The 15,712-nt window shown below is 36.4% G+C and overlaps 1 protein-coding gene across 1 annotated transcript; it reads right to left on the bottom strand.

The window, feature by feature from the left end:
* Nucleotides 1–11,455: 11,455 nt before the first annotated feature.
* Nucleotides 11,456–12,429, bottom strand: LOC101676622 (olfactory receptor 4F4). The gene is given in 3 exon segments (XM_004782268.3): nucleotides 11,456–11,842; nucleotides 11,844–12,065; nucleotides 12,067–12,429. Coding segments are annotated over 3 exon segments (921 nt in total). The 5' UTR covers nucleotides 12,379–12,429.
* Nucleotides 12,430–15,712: the final 3,283 nt, after the last annotated feature.

Here is a 15,712-nt window from a genome sequence, read left to right as displayed (position 1 = left end):
TCCCATGCCTATGTTCAGACCACAATGCCCCTAAAGCTAGAACTCCTCCACAAAAGGAAGTTTGGAAAGAACCCAATACATGGAGACTAAACAGTATCCTTCTCAAGAATGACTGGGTCCACAGGGAAATTAACGAAGAATGTGACAAAAATCATGTAAACACATGATAATGAAAATACAACGTTTCAAAATCTGTGGGACACAACAAAGGCAGTCCTGATAGTAAAATATTAAGCGGTACAAAACCCTTCTCAAGACACAAGAAAGGTCCTCAGGTACACAACCTAACCCTAACCCCTAGAGGAGCTGGAGAGAAGTAACAAGAAAGAAACCCTAAGCCCCAGGCGGATAAGATAGATCATAAAGATCAGACGCAGAAATCAATGAAATAGAAACCAAAAAACAATCGAACAAAATCACCGAACCTAGGAGCTGGTTCTTTGAAAGAATTAATAAAATTTTGATACACCCCTGGCCCGACTTAGCAACAAGAAAGAGAAGGACCCAAATAAATAAAATCCTGAATGAAAGAGGAGAGATCACCACTAACACCAAAGAAATACAAACTATTATAAGGAACATACTATGAGCAACTCTACGGCAAATACATTTGACACTCTGGAAGAACTGATCCATGCCTATAAACATATAAACTACCACAAACTGAACCCTGAAGAAATATAAAGCCTGACCGCCCCATAACCAGTACGGCGAATGGAACAGTCCATTAAAAATCTCCAACCAAACAAAAGCCCAGGGCCAGAACTGCTCCCGGGGGAATTCTCTACCAAACATTTAAAGAAGAACTAAATTTTCCCTTTCTCCTGGAAACTGTTTCCAACAATGAAAATGGAAGGAAAACCTTCCAACTCCATTTATGAGGCCAGGCATCAACTTGATCCCAAAACCAGACAAGGCTCCCACCACAAAGAGAGCTATAGCACCGATATTCCCTGATGAACACGATTCTAAAATACTCAACAAAATACATATCCAATGGATTCAACAGTACATTAAAAGATTATTCCCACCAGCGACCAATTTTGGATTTATCCCCCCCCCAACGGCTCTGCAAGGTTGGTTCAACATCCGCAAATCAGTCTAAATGGTGATACCACACATCACTAAAAGACACGAACCTATGAACTCTCAATAGATGCCTACAAAGCATTTGACAAAGTACAACAAACATCCCTTCCTGACAAAAACTCTTCAATGTAGGGATGAGGCACATACCTCAATTCATCAAAGCCATCGATGAAAAACCCACCGCAATATCATTCCAATGGAGAACAACTGAAAGCTTTTCTGTCTAAGGGTCAGGAACACGGCCGGGTGTCCATTATCACCACCACGGCTATCAACATTCGTACTAACGAGGTCCTAAGCGTCAGCAATCATACAACAAAAGGAAATTACAGGCATCCAAACGGCAAAGAAGTCAAATTATCACTCTTCGCAGATGATATGATACTATATGTGGAAAACCCAAAAGACTCCACTCCAAAACTGCTAGAACTTATACAGGAATTCAGTAAAGTGTCAGGATATAAAATCAATGCACAGAAATCAGTTGCATTTCTCTACACCAACAGCAAGACAAGACAGAAGAAAGAGATATTAAGGAGTCAATCCCATTTACAATTGCATCCAAAACCATAAGATACCTAGGAATAAACCTAACCAAAGAGACACAGAATCTATACTCAGAAAACTATAAAGTACTCATGAAAGAAATTGAGGAAGACACAAAGAAATGGAAAAATGTTCCATGCTCCTGGATTGGAAGAATAATATTGTGAAAATGTCTATGCTACCTAAAGCAATCTACACATTTAATGCAATTCCTATCAAAGTACCATCCATCTTTTTCAAAGAAATGGAACAAATAATTCTAAAATTTATATGGAACCAGAAAAGACCTCGAATAGCCAAAGGGATATTGAAAAAGAAAGCCAACGTTGGTGGCATCACAATTCCGGACTTCAAGCTCTATTACAAAGCTGTCATCATCAAGACAGCATGGTACTGGCACAAAAAAACAGACACATAGATCAATGGAACAGAATAGAGAGCCCAGAGAAATAGACCCTCAAATCTATGGTCAACTAATCTTCGACAAAGCAGGAAAGAATGTCCAATGGAAAAAAGACAGCCTTTTCAATAAATGGTGCTGGGAAAATTGGACAGCCACATGCAGAAAAATGAAATTGGACCATTTCCTTACACCACACACAAAAATAGACTCAAAATGGATGAAGGACCTCAATGTACGAAAGGAATCCATCAAAATCCTTGAGGAGAACACGGGCAGCAACCTCTTCGACCTCTGCCGCAGCAACATCTTCCTAGGAACAACGCAAAAGGCAAGGGAAGCAAGGGCAAAAATGAACTACTGGGATTTCATCAAGATCAAAAGCTTTTGCACAGCAAAGGAAACAGTTAACAAAATCAAAAGACAACTGACAGAATGGGAGAAGATATTTGCAAACGACATATCAGATAAAGGACTAGTGTCCAGAATCTATAAAGAACTTAGCAAACTCAACACCCAAGAACAAATAATCCAATCAAGAAATGGGCAGAAGACATGAACAGACATTTCTGCAAAGAAGACATCCAGATGGCCAACAGACACATGAAAAAGTGCTCCATATCACTCGGCATCAGGGAAATACAAATCAAAACCACAATGAGATATCACCTCACACCAGTCAGAATGGCTAAAATCAACAAGTCAGGAAATGACAGATGCTGGCGAGGATGCGGAGAAAGGGGAACCCTCCTACACTGTTGGTGGGAATGCAAGCTGGTGCAGCCACTCTGGAAAACAGCATGGAGGTTCCTCAAAATGTTGAAAATAGAACTGCCCTATGACCCAGCAATTGCACTATTGGGTATTTACCCTAAAGATACAAATGTAGTGATCCAAAGGGACACATGCACCCGAATGTTTATAGCAGCAATGTCCACAATAGCCAAACTATGGAAAGAACCTAGATGTCCATCAACAGATGAATGGATCAAGAAGATGTGGTATATATACACAATGGAATACTATGCAGCCATCAAAAGAAATGAAATCTTGCCATTTGCAACAACATGGATGGAACTAGAGCGTATCATGCTTAGCGAAATAAGTCAAGCAGAGAAAGACACTATCATATGATCTCCCTGATATGAGATTGGGAGGGAGACAAACCATAAGTGAACTCTTAATCTCACAAAACAAACTGAGGGTTGCTGGGGGGAGGGGGTTTGGGAGAAGGGGTGGGATTATGGACATTGGGGAGGGTATGTGATTTGGTGAGTGCTGTGAAGTGTGTAAACCTGGTGATTCACAAACCTGTACCCCTGGGGATAAAAATATATGTTTATAAAAAATAAAAAATTAAAAAAAAAAAAAAAAGAAGTTTGATAGTTGTGTCTTTGGTATGACAGACCCTTTGTTTTATATCTGTCAGATAACTGTTGTAAAACCTTTTAACAATCTATCTTTCTAACGAGAAATTTAGATATTTTTCTTGTTCTTTTTTGGAGATTCCCTAGGGAATTGTTTTTCAGTATTCCTTTTTCTTTTTATTGGCGTGGAACATGTCAGCCGGTTTCAACCATTAAGGTGAAAATTACACACTTACTGGAACACTGACAAATCATTTAGGATCATTGGTTTAACATGTTGAAAATGAAGGTAATTTAAAGGATTAAAGAGTTGCCAATTTCCCTCGCTACCCTCATGCGTGAACACTGGTATCCATGAATTAGTTTTTTGCTAGTTCATGCCAATAATAAGCCACAGTAACTGTTTGACCTATCCGGCAGCACAGGAGCGCCTTGAAATGGTACCATGTTTTAAAAGGGACTTGAAATCCAACAGTTTGAGAGTAGTTACCTGACACTGACATTTTTCTAAACGGAGAGGACGGAGATTGATACGTTGGGATTCATTAAATTATTTTGAGTATGTATTATCGCTTGCCGAATTTCGGCGCTGGGCACACACCACGATCCACGTGTGCAAATGTTGGCGGAGTTCAAGTAATGAATGCAGGTAGGAAGTCTGGCATCATATTTCCTTAGAACAAGAACGACCCTAGTTTGTCGCTAGAGATTACCTGAAAATCATGCCAGACCTAAGGCAACCTTTTTGTCCGGTCTACAGTGCATTATTAGAGCTAGGGAGCTGATTAGAACACTTGGAATAGCCTGTCAAAATTAAGCAACTGAGGCAAACCCATATTGAAAATGATACTGTTAAAGAGATTGGGGGGTCTGATTCTCCAAGATATGTGCTTTGATCTATGGACCTGCAGATGGATGCGTGCCCTCTGTGGTTTAAAATAGACAGTTTTTGGATGAACAAGTGTGGAGATTTCCTCAAGAAAATTAAAAAATAGAACTTCCCTATAACCCTGCCATTACACTCCTGGGTATTTACCACCCCAAAGATACCGATGTTGTGAAAAAAGGAAGTGCGCATCTGTACTCCCAATGTTTTATTAAACCATCATGTCCAAGGTCAGCCAAACCTGTGTGAACGAACCACGCTGGCCTTCAACAATGGAATGGATCAGGAAGATTGTTTGGTCGATATAACACTTATGGATTCGTATGCCTCCATCAGAAGGGCATGAATACCCAACTTACTTTTGTATCAACAATGGATGTGACCTGGAAATAAAGATTATTCTGAGTGAACTAATTCAAGCAGAGATAGTCAATTATCTACATGGTTTTTCACTTATTTGTGGAGCCTAACAAAAAGCATGGAGGACATGGGGAGATAGAGATGAAAGGGAGTTGGGGGGGAAATTGGAAGGGGAGGTGAACCATGATAGAACTATGTACTCTGAAAGCAATCTGATGGTTTTGAAAATGCGGGGGGTTGTGTGGTGGGTGTTTTGGAGTATACCAGGTGTTGGTATTATAGAGGCATGGATACATGGAGCACTGGTGTGGGTGAAAAATACTATGATACTGGTTAGCTGAAAATAAATAAATTAAAAATATTATACAGGTTTTATAACCAAAGGTGGTAACAGTAAGTGTCTCCTATCAGATCTCAGTGAAAGTTTTTGTGGAGTTTCTGTTTTCTTTTTCTCAAATTTTAGGTTTTGTTGTAGTGGGGGGAATGCTTCTTTTGGGAGAACAGTAAATGGGTTATAATAAACCTAAATGTTTACCTGCTTTTCTTTTTCATTTTCCCCCGGGTTCTTCAATATTAGAAGCATACCACCACGCATTTAAGAAGATTGACTTACCTCCTTTTTATCACATCTTGGTTAAATACGAGGTTTCTGCTTCTTAATGGGTGATACAGTGACGAGTTTGGTCTAAAACATGGATCACTGAGCCACATGCCTGGTTGCCTTCATGATGGATGATAACAGTGTGAAGCTACTGTAGCCACGATCGATACATTGGTAAGAACAATAACCTAGAGTTCAGACTGCTCATAAAAACGCTGACTCATCCTCCGCAGGCAAGTAACATAGATCATCAGAGAACGCCTGAGAATAGGGATATTTAGAATGGGGTACAGGAGGAGACTATGAGCTATCAACTATGAGCAATGATTGCTGCTGTATCTTGTCACTACTGTTTTAAGTCTTCTTTTTTTGTGACAGTTTTAAAACATCCATTTCTTTGAAGAATCTGTGACGGATAAGGAAAGGGGAACTAGTTTTCTTTAAAAGTGGGATATGCTGTGGGCAGTATTTACTTCCAAACAAGATGTTCCTTTATTGCCAAAACCTTATGGTTTTCTCCTCTGGCTTTTTATAATGCATCAGTATTCTGTTTGGGAAAGACTGGACATGCTCATGAATTTAAAAAAATGAAAGAGTATATTCCAGTAGGGTGGCAGTTAAAATTGGCAGATGATAGGGGATGCTAAAGTTTTTTGCTGTCCCTCCAAATACAGCTGGATAGTTATCAATCATTTTTCTGAACACCTGTGAATCTCTTGGAGATCTGGGAAATATGCTGCAATCCCCTGTAGTAGAAAAGTAGTACCACTTTTTGGGAAGCAGGAGTTCAGAGACTTGAGTCTGGGGCTGATATATCGAGGAAAAACAATGGAGGGGAGGAGCCTGCTTAAGGAGGCTAACACAAAGTATTTTAATTATCAGACCAAAAATATAGAACTTTTGTAAGTCTGCTTACTGTGGGATATGTCCCCGGCTGAGAGGTGCTTATGCGGTAGATGGGGGCTGGGACTAAATTTTACTTAGTGTAATATCGCTGGTTCTATTCCATGCCATATAAGCAAATGACCAAGATTTTAAATGGCTGAATAATAATATATTATATATACCACATCTTTTATTTATTCATCATTCCATGGATACTAAAGTAATTTCCATCATTCTGGCTATCTGCACGAGAATGCTGATATAGATGTTGGGGTGTATGTATCCCTCTGAATTAGCATTTTGGCATTCTTTGGTGTAATACCCAGTAGTAGTTTCCAGATGCACCTCAGTTCCAGTGACAGGGGACTCTCATTTCACAAGCAGACCAAAGCACAATCTAATTAAAGTGGCTGTATTCAAGCCAGGGACCAAACACTTCCCACTATAGGCAAGGAGAGCTCTGCTGGATGACTGGCCTTAAGTACAGAGCAGCCAAAACCACAAAGCAGAGTGCCGAAGCACACACTGGGGACCCTCCCTGAAGCAGTAGGCCTTGGGTACTACATGACTTCTTCACAAGCCATTACTTTCAGAAGCAGGAGATATAAGTGCTTTTCTAACACAGAGAAGAAGATAAGGACTTAAAAACAAACTTTGGAAAATGTTAGAGAATTCATCCCAAATGAAAGAACAGGATAAGGCCATGGCCAGAGATCTAGGTGAAACAGATATAACTAACATGCCTGATGGAGAATTTAACAGCAACAGTCCTTAAGAATTATCTCGCCCAGGCTTGAGGAACGAAATAGAGAGACCATTATCACAGAATGATGAAGTAAAATTAAAAAAAGAATTAGAGAAAAAAATGCAATAAAACAAGATGGGAAACAGGCTTGTTGCAATGAACAGGCAGGCTGGAAAAAGTATATGAATGAATTTAGTGACCCGACGTCACAATAATAGAAAATGATGAAGTTCAACAAAATTAGAGAAAGAAGAATCATGCAACATGTGCATAGACTTAAGGAACTCGGTGACTCCACCCTATGTATTTTGGATGGGAGTCTTTAGTCTATTTACATTTGAAGTGTTTTCTAAAGCAGGCGTATTTTGCATTCACCCATTTATTGATAGAGATTTTCCATTTTTTCTTCACCACTCCTTGTCAGCACTTGTTAAAAAGTCTGTTTGATTGGAGCCTTCCTATTTATATGTGAAATGATATCTTAATTTTTTTGAGAAATGATATCTTAATGGGGCTTTGATTTAAATTTCTGTAATGGTTAATGATGTTGAGCACTTTTCAATTTAATTAATGATTATTTTGATCCTCTCTCCTCTTTTTTAAATGTCTATTTTTTTGATTATTTTAATTATTGAGTTGCAAGAGTTCTTTATCATATTTGGATAATAGGTCCTTATTTTAACAGTAATTAGCAATTGGTATTCCCATTCTAATGTCTTTGTGCCTTTCTTGATGGTGGACATTTGGCACAAAAAAAATATTTCATTTTGACAAAGTCTAATTTTAAATTTTATTTTTCTGTAGCTTTTACCCGTTTTGTATTACATCTTTGAAAGTACTTTTTAGGGTAAAGAGAGTAACCTTGAAAAACAAACACCTTCCAGTAAAGACCATTCTCTGTCATTGTGGGTTCGCTTTCTGCTGCTTTTGTGACCACAATTTGCAACATCAGCTCTTCTTCCCTGGGTCTCCAGTCTGCTACCTTTTGCATTTGGTAGTCTCCACACAACTGGGTGAGCCAGTTTTAAACTCAAATCAACACACACCCACACACCACACTGACACACACCCACACACACACACACACCCGGATACTCACACACACACCCATACCCTGTTGTTCTATTTTCCTGGAGAACCCGACTAATACAAATTTCATGCTGTGTCTGTTTTCCTATCATGATTTCCTTCTCTCTTTTGTGGTATTTTTCGATTTCTGCTAATTTGGATTTAATGTAACTTTTTTTCCTCCTAACTTTTTAAGTGAGACAGCTTAGATAATGCTCTTATACTACTTCAAAACACACATATTTAATCTAAGACATTTCAAAGTTCTCTTTAAGTTGCATAACAAATTTTGACATATTCTAATTTTTATTATAATTCAGTTAAAATATTTTCAGATTCCATTGTAATTCTTCCCTTGAAGTGTTTTCAGAGATCGGTGGCGGTTAGTTTTTAATATACCTGGGCTTTTCTATATATCTTATGGTTGTTTTGCTTTCTAATTTAATTGAATTGTGGTCATAGAACATTATGTTCTTAAGGTGCTAATATTTAAGTTTTTGAGATTCCTTTTATGACTTATCTTATAGAATTTTTTCTTTTGATTTACTTTTATTTTTAATTATGTAAAATAATTTACATGATTTTCAATGTTAAAACTGGAAAATAAGATATATTCTGAAAAATCTAGCCCTTATCCCTGTCTTGTGCCCTATGTCTTCCTCTCTCCATAAAGAAACCATTTTTTAATTTTTGGTTTATTGTTAAAAATATGAACATATGGAAAGGGAAAACAAAACACATTATAGAGAAGCAATCGTAAGAGACTGTGACCAATAGAGAACAAACAGAGTGGATGGAGGGCGCGGGTAGGGATTGAACAAACTTGGGTGAAGGGAATAAAGACGGCCCTTGTGACAAATGAACACTGATGCATTATATAGAAGTGGATCCATCATTGAATTTTACTCCTGAAACCAATATTAACTTGTAATTATGTTAACTAACTAGAATTTAAAATAAAAAAAATTTGAAAAAAAAAAAAAAAAAAAAAGTAAAAAATAAAACCACTCTATGATCCAAAAAAAATATATATATATATGTATCATGTTTCTATAAGTATTTAATAAAATGTAGTGTTTATAAGTTATATATATATACAAGCCTAATACATGTAATCCCCATTTGAACATAATAAATTAAACAACCTGGAGATATTCTTTCTCAATTGTACTGTTTTTATTTAAAACATATATCTTGGAGATTCCTCCAATAGCTGGTTTTTTGGAGATATATCCTCAGCAATTTTTTATAGTACCATAGTGTTCCATTATGTAAATTTATATAGTTTTTTTTTTTTCTCATTGTCCTTTTGGGTATTTTCCAATTTTCTAACTGTTAAAAACAATGCTGCCACAAAGTAACCTTGTGCATTGGCTATTTTGTATTTTTTGAAATGTGTTGTTAAGATAGAATTAGGATTGTTTGGGCCAGAAGCTAGTAGCATGGTAGATTTTTATAAACAATGTCAAGAGGTAACTATTTTGTATTCTTTACAATGCAGATGGGCTGCCTCTTTCTGTATAGCTGAAACAACAGTTTGTATTATTAACTATTGAAGTCAGATATTTCATACCTTAATGGTCAAAACTGATATTCACATTGGTTTTACTCTGTATATATCTTAATATGAGAGCTTGAACTTTTTTATGTATTTAAGCATCATTTATATCTCCTTAAAATGTCAATTGGATATTCATGTTTTGCCCAATTGTTTGATTGTTCGTATTTTTTAGAAGTTCTTTACTGTTACAGCTATTATTCTTTGTGATGTGAGTTGTAACAACTTTTTTCTAATATCACATTTATCTTTTCTGCCTTGCTCAAAGGCATTAAAAACTTAAATTTGATATAGTTAATATTATCAATCTTTACCATATTCAGGGGTTACAAAGATATAATCCATGTTTTTCTGTTAATATTTGTATAGTTAAGAAAAAAGACTTAGGCTTGAATTTAGTTAGAAATTGTCCTGGCATATGGCATGAGGAATAAGGTCCAATATATCATTTCCTGTATTGTCCAGTTGTTTTACCATGACATTACTAGGTTCTCCCTCCCTTCCTCCACTGATTTGAAATACTGCCTTTATCATATACTACTATTTTCTTATGTGTTTTTTAACCCTGCTACTGGTGTTTCTATTATTTTTTTCCTGTGGCTAACATAATTTTGATTCTCTTATCATTTGACTCTCATATTAATTCAAGCTTCACTTTGGAAAACTACAAACTACTTTTTTTTTTTCTTAGAATATTTAATCTTCAATATTAGCCTGATTCAGTGATTCTTGCTGGAGAGTGGAGCTATTTACCAGACTCAATTACCAAGTTCTTTTTAAAAAAAATATATATATATTCCCTGTACTTCTATCTTGACTTTTTGGCATGTCTTTCTAGCATGGTATGGTGGTATGAGCATGGGTACACACTTGCAAATAAATATACACATACAACTATAATGTCTTCAATGAGCATTTGTTAAGATTAATAGATATCCTATCTTTCAAGTATGTTGGGATAAAATAAGGGTTGAGAACTTTTTGTTTGTTGGCATAGAGGCTTTTTTATAATAATGATAGTAGTAGTTGATATTTATTGCGTCCAGATAACTTGCCACAAAATGTGCTGTTTATCTGATTTATATCTATTGTCTCATTATCTATCATAATAACCATATGTATAGGTATTATTATCCTTCTTTTGCACACATGGAAACTGACGGTTAGGCAAGTTAGACAAAATGCATGGTCATGGTTAGTAATGCATAAGTAGAGTTGAGCCCATCTCTTTTGAGTTCAAAATCTATGTTCTTAAAAGCTAACCATGGAAAATGACATGGGTGGACCAAATTGATGTACTTTGTGCCAACCTGTTGAGAGACTCGGATCCTTCTGTGTACATTTTACTGCATATGAGCTCTTCCTGTATGCACAGGACGTAAAGTGCCTATTAGGCAGACTCCCTTTTCCTGTCACTCCTGATGATGAACTCATGGATTATGGGTTGCTCTAGTGATTGGACGGAACCATGGACTGTAGCAGTGTGAAGAGTTTCTTTTCTAAATCTCTTTAAAGTTAGTTGATAAATATTCTGAGCACTAAGAATATTTTTTGAGTGAGGCATATGGCAGTTTCTTCCTTGATGTTTTTAGGGAAAATGAGCCATGTAAAATGTTAAAAAAAATTATAAATCGGGCTAGTTTCTGTCTCTCCCTGTATTATGCTCAGGACTGCTCAGGTAGTCACAGGAGTGTACAAATATTGACAGATTTTTGCTATTGTTCTGAGGATTAGTGAGATAATATTTGGAAGGCAGATCAACTTTTTATCTGTACCTAAAAATATAAAATGCAAAATTACAAAAGGATAAATTGAGACAATGTATGTGAAAGTTCTTAGAAAATTACTAATGTATATGGAAATGGAGGTAAGATTTTCATGAGGTTTACTAAATAATTCATCAACTTTGCTATGTCATTGTCTTAGATTAGCCTTATAGTTACAGGAGATCTAAGACTTTTCCCTAGAGTTCACATTCCATTTTCTCAATCGTTTCATTGCAGTCTTCATGTCCTTGTTCCTCAGTGTGTATTATATAATTGGGTTCAGAGAGGAGTGACCACAGAATAAAAAAACAGCAAGGGATTTATCTAATGACTTGATGGGGAACGGCCAGGCAATAATGAAGATACATGGTCCAAAAAACAAAAGAACTACAGTGATGTGAGCAGTCAAAGTGGACAGGGCCTTGGATGACTGGTGTGAAGGGCGTTGTCGGATGGTCACTAGGATGATAACATAGGAGATGATTAGGAAAACAAAGAACAACACAGTGAGCACACCACTGTTAGCAATGACCATGATATCCAACCTATAGGTGTCTGTACAAGCAAGTTTTGATAACCCTAGGTAAGTCACAATAAAAGCTATCAACCTCATTGGGACCACAGAAAGGTAAGTTTACTGCAAAGGCCAGCTGGCTCACTGAATGGAGGAAACCCGTCCCCCATGCAGCTGCCACAAGCCCAACACATACATTGCCACACATAACGGTAGTGTAGCGAAGGGGGTTACAGATTGCTATATATCTGTCAAAGGCCATGGCTATGAGGATCACCAAACTCACTCCCACCAAAAAAGTGAAGGAGAAATATCTGAGCAAGGCAGCCCTTGAAAGAGATGACTTTGCGTTTACTGAAAAAGTCAGCAATCATCTTGGGGGCTGTGACAGAAGACAGACACAGGTCAGTGAGTGAGAGGTTAGCCAGCAGGAAGTACATGGGGGAGTGAAGGTGGGAGTCGGAGGCCACAGTTATGACAATAAGAAGGTTTCCACACACAATTCCTACATAGAATACAAAAAAGAACACAAATAGGAAAATCTGCAATTCCCGAGAATTGGAGAGTCCCAGAAAAATGAACTCTGTCACCATGGAGTAATTTGTGTCACTTATTGATTCATTCCAGGAAACAGCCTGTGTAGTTACCTTGGAGAATAGAGTAAGAAGGAAGACAGAAATTATTAGACTCCAATTCAAAGTCTCATTTTGTATTATTCTGCTCACTCATATAATGACTTTCTGTGGTCTATTACAACAAACACTTTCAAAATATACACACTCTAAACCTACTATTTTATCTTACACTCTTCCTGGTGATGCCTTATCATCCACTTATTCAAGTCTACTTAGTATTTCCACTTATCCTAATAATTATCCTAATAAAATACCTTTGTTCATGCTATTCTCTCCGCCAGATTACATCTAGACGTGCCAGCCTACATTTAGCTCCTTTTCCTTGAGCTCCAAAAACAGTTTTTTTTATTCTGTAACCACTCTCTTAGCTCTTAAGTAAATGCAATATTATGTGATCTTTACATTTATAGCACCATTTTACAAAACATCCATTTTTGGAAAAAGTACTCTTAGAGGTTTTGTAGCCCCATCATGATAATTTTTATATTTTGGGTCATTGGAAACCTCTCCAAACAAACTAAGACAAATCCTTATTCACAGTTTTGCTATGTGAGGCAATTTGTAATGCACAAGTTTTGAATGTAGTTCTGAGGACATTTTAAAGTCCCTACTTAAGAAGTCTTATTTTTACAAATGTGGATACTATTATATTTCAATTCTTATGGTTATTATGAATTTCAAATGAAGAGTAGTTAAAGTAAAGTTTTTTTGGGAGAGTTTTTGTATTTAGCGAGTGCACAATAGATTTAGATAAAACAAAAAATATTAGCAGTAAGATTTATCACCTTCTGATTCATAGAGGAACCACCGGCTCCCCAATAATCATTAATGAATTTTTACTTGTATTCTAGAAATAAACAATAGTAACAAGAAATTTCAGCTCCCTGTTCTTCTGTTTTCCCATCTTTAGAATGAATGTACTGGCTTAAAAGATCTCAACATGCCCACTAATCTAATACCTCTATAGGTTATGAGTGAGGGACAGAATTCCAAAATAATTTTAATAGTCTCTCAGAAAAAAGGCTTTGGATAGAAATGTGAGAGCCAAGACAGATGTAGAGATCCAGTCTTAGGAAGAAGTTAAATGAGTATTCTAGAATAGAAGGTGTGAGGCCTTATAGAGAATGGAATTCATACTTACCATTTAGTGATATGGAAGTGCTTAGAAGAAAAAGATTTAATCCAAAATAAAGTTAAAGATGAAAAAAATAGAATAAAAAATACAGGGAAAATAATAAAAGGGCGATTCAGTGGTGAAATGAAAAGTGAGAAAAATGCAAAAAAAATATCACATGAGAGATAATATGAAAGAGTTTAATAGGAGATAAAATCAAAAAAAAGGATTCTGGAATGTCTCCTAAAGTTATATAATTACTGAGTACAGCACACAGAATTATTGAAGAATTATGTGCAATTGTTTTAATACAAATTTCTAACAAATAGTGAATCGTCTATACATAATAGCCATTGTTAAAGTAGTAAGAACAGGGCATTTGGTCAACAGGATTGTGGGAGATTTTAAAAAATGATGTAAATGATTTATTCTTTATTTCTGAGTAATGTGGAAATAGATGGGTCCTAAAGAGGTCTGAAATTTATAGTGTGTTATTATTATCAAATTTCTTGGGGATTAGTAGTAGTTTATTTTTTCAAACAATTTTCCTTTTCCTAATTGTGGACATTGTGTTGCCTTTACAATTTTCTCTTTCATATCCCAATTCCATTATTTAGCCCTATCCACTAATGCTCTCTATTACTCTTTTCAAAGTTCTGTATGAATTTAGCAATTCTAATATTGGCATTTCCATTCCTTCCACGCATAAAAAGTCAAATAATAAAACAAGCCCCGGAACCCCTCTCTTCCCTCTGCTTAGCACAGTAATAAATACAATCCAGCGATCATTGACAAAAGAGAGGATGGGATTCCTGTTGTGAGATCATTTCTGATCTCACTTATAGTGATTAGGATCATTCTTAAGAATCAAAGTATGCAAACGTATAGGTGGAACTTCAGTAATTACTTATTTACTGCAAACCATTTCATTTCACTGAGAGGACAAACTCGATACTCACCATCTCCATAAGGAAAGATACCAACAGTAAGGGCTGGTTTTAAACAAAAAGACAAAAAGACTTTATAGCATGGTAACAAGAATTCAGATATGCTGCTCCTCAGCAAGAGGAATTTCTTGGCTCACTGGTTAATAGACATCTCATTTCCTGAGTGTATGCTAGGGTGAAGGAGTGAGTAATGATGGTGGATTCTCAGTTACAGGGGACCTGCTACCTCTGTAAGATCCTTTCCAAAGCACATATCTGATTCTTCAAAAATGGCTCAAGGAGTTTGAGAAGAATTTCTATTGATTCTAAGTTAAAGATTAAGTTTATTGAAAGTCAAGTTCTCCGAGTCTTCGACCCACTGGGCCCCTATAGCATTCATGAAGAGCTGGAATGAGCTACAGCTATAGGGAAAGCAAATCTTTCCCTATGTACTAAATTAACTTAAAAAAATATTCAACAATGAGGGTGTTACGTTTGTCCTAAATATCTTTTACGCCTCTTTAAAGAAAAAAAGCTCAAAGTCCTCATAAGTTTCACTGGAGATTGATTGAGTCAGGAGACTTGGGGATTTTAGTACCGAAAGGTACCGTGTGAAAGGTTTTGGCATGTAATTCAGAATTTCCAAGGACTTAGTTTTCCTGTTTACCAATGTTTAGCGCATTGGACCAAAAGCTCTCAAATGTGAAAATTACATAAACTCTAGCCAGCTACAGCTATAGGGTGATTTATGATTTATGATTTACACAACCTATATGTGAAAAGAAAATAAATCCCAAGGCCAGATTGTATTTTAGGAAGGATGGAAAGAGATAACGTAAGAGAGAACACTGCTTCTGGTTATATGGCGCAAAAGGATCATTAAATAGAAAGGAAAGACTCAGAAGGACTAAAATCTTAGAAAACTTATGTAACATATACTAATTTTTTAAATAACACACATCCTAGGGCAATCCTGGTTAATATTCATACTAACTCTTCTAAATATTATGAACAATGACCTCACAGGACCTTCCACTTTTCTTGAAGATGCACAGGCCAATTGAATTGAATTCTTGCCAATGGGTTCTTACTAATTGAAGCAACTCAATTGTCAATAAAAAAAAAATGCTACACTGTGGTTACTTTCACTTTTCATCATTTCATCACCCACCTCTTCATAATCTGGAAGATGACTGCAACAATTTATCAGAGCAAGGGAGAGTACAGATTTTCCTTTTAGTACTTTGTCTTG

The sequence above is a fragment of the Mustela putorius genome, unplaced genomic scaffold (assembly GCF_011764305.1).
Source record: "Mustela putorius furo isolate JIRA1106 unplaced genomic scaffold, ASM1176430v1.1 tig00003897_pilon_pilon_pilon, whole genome shotgun sequence".
Classification (NCBI taxonomy): domain Eukaryota; kingdom Metazoa; phylum Chordata; class Mammalia; order Carnivora; family Mustelidae; genus Mustela; species Mustela putorius.
Note: the sequence above shows the minus strand (reverse complement) of the source record. Positions and strands in the feature narration are given on the sequence as shown.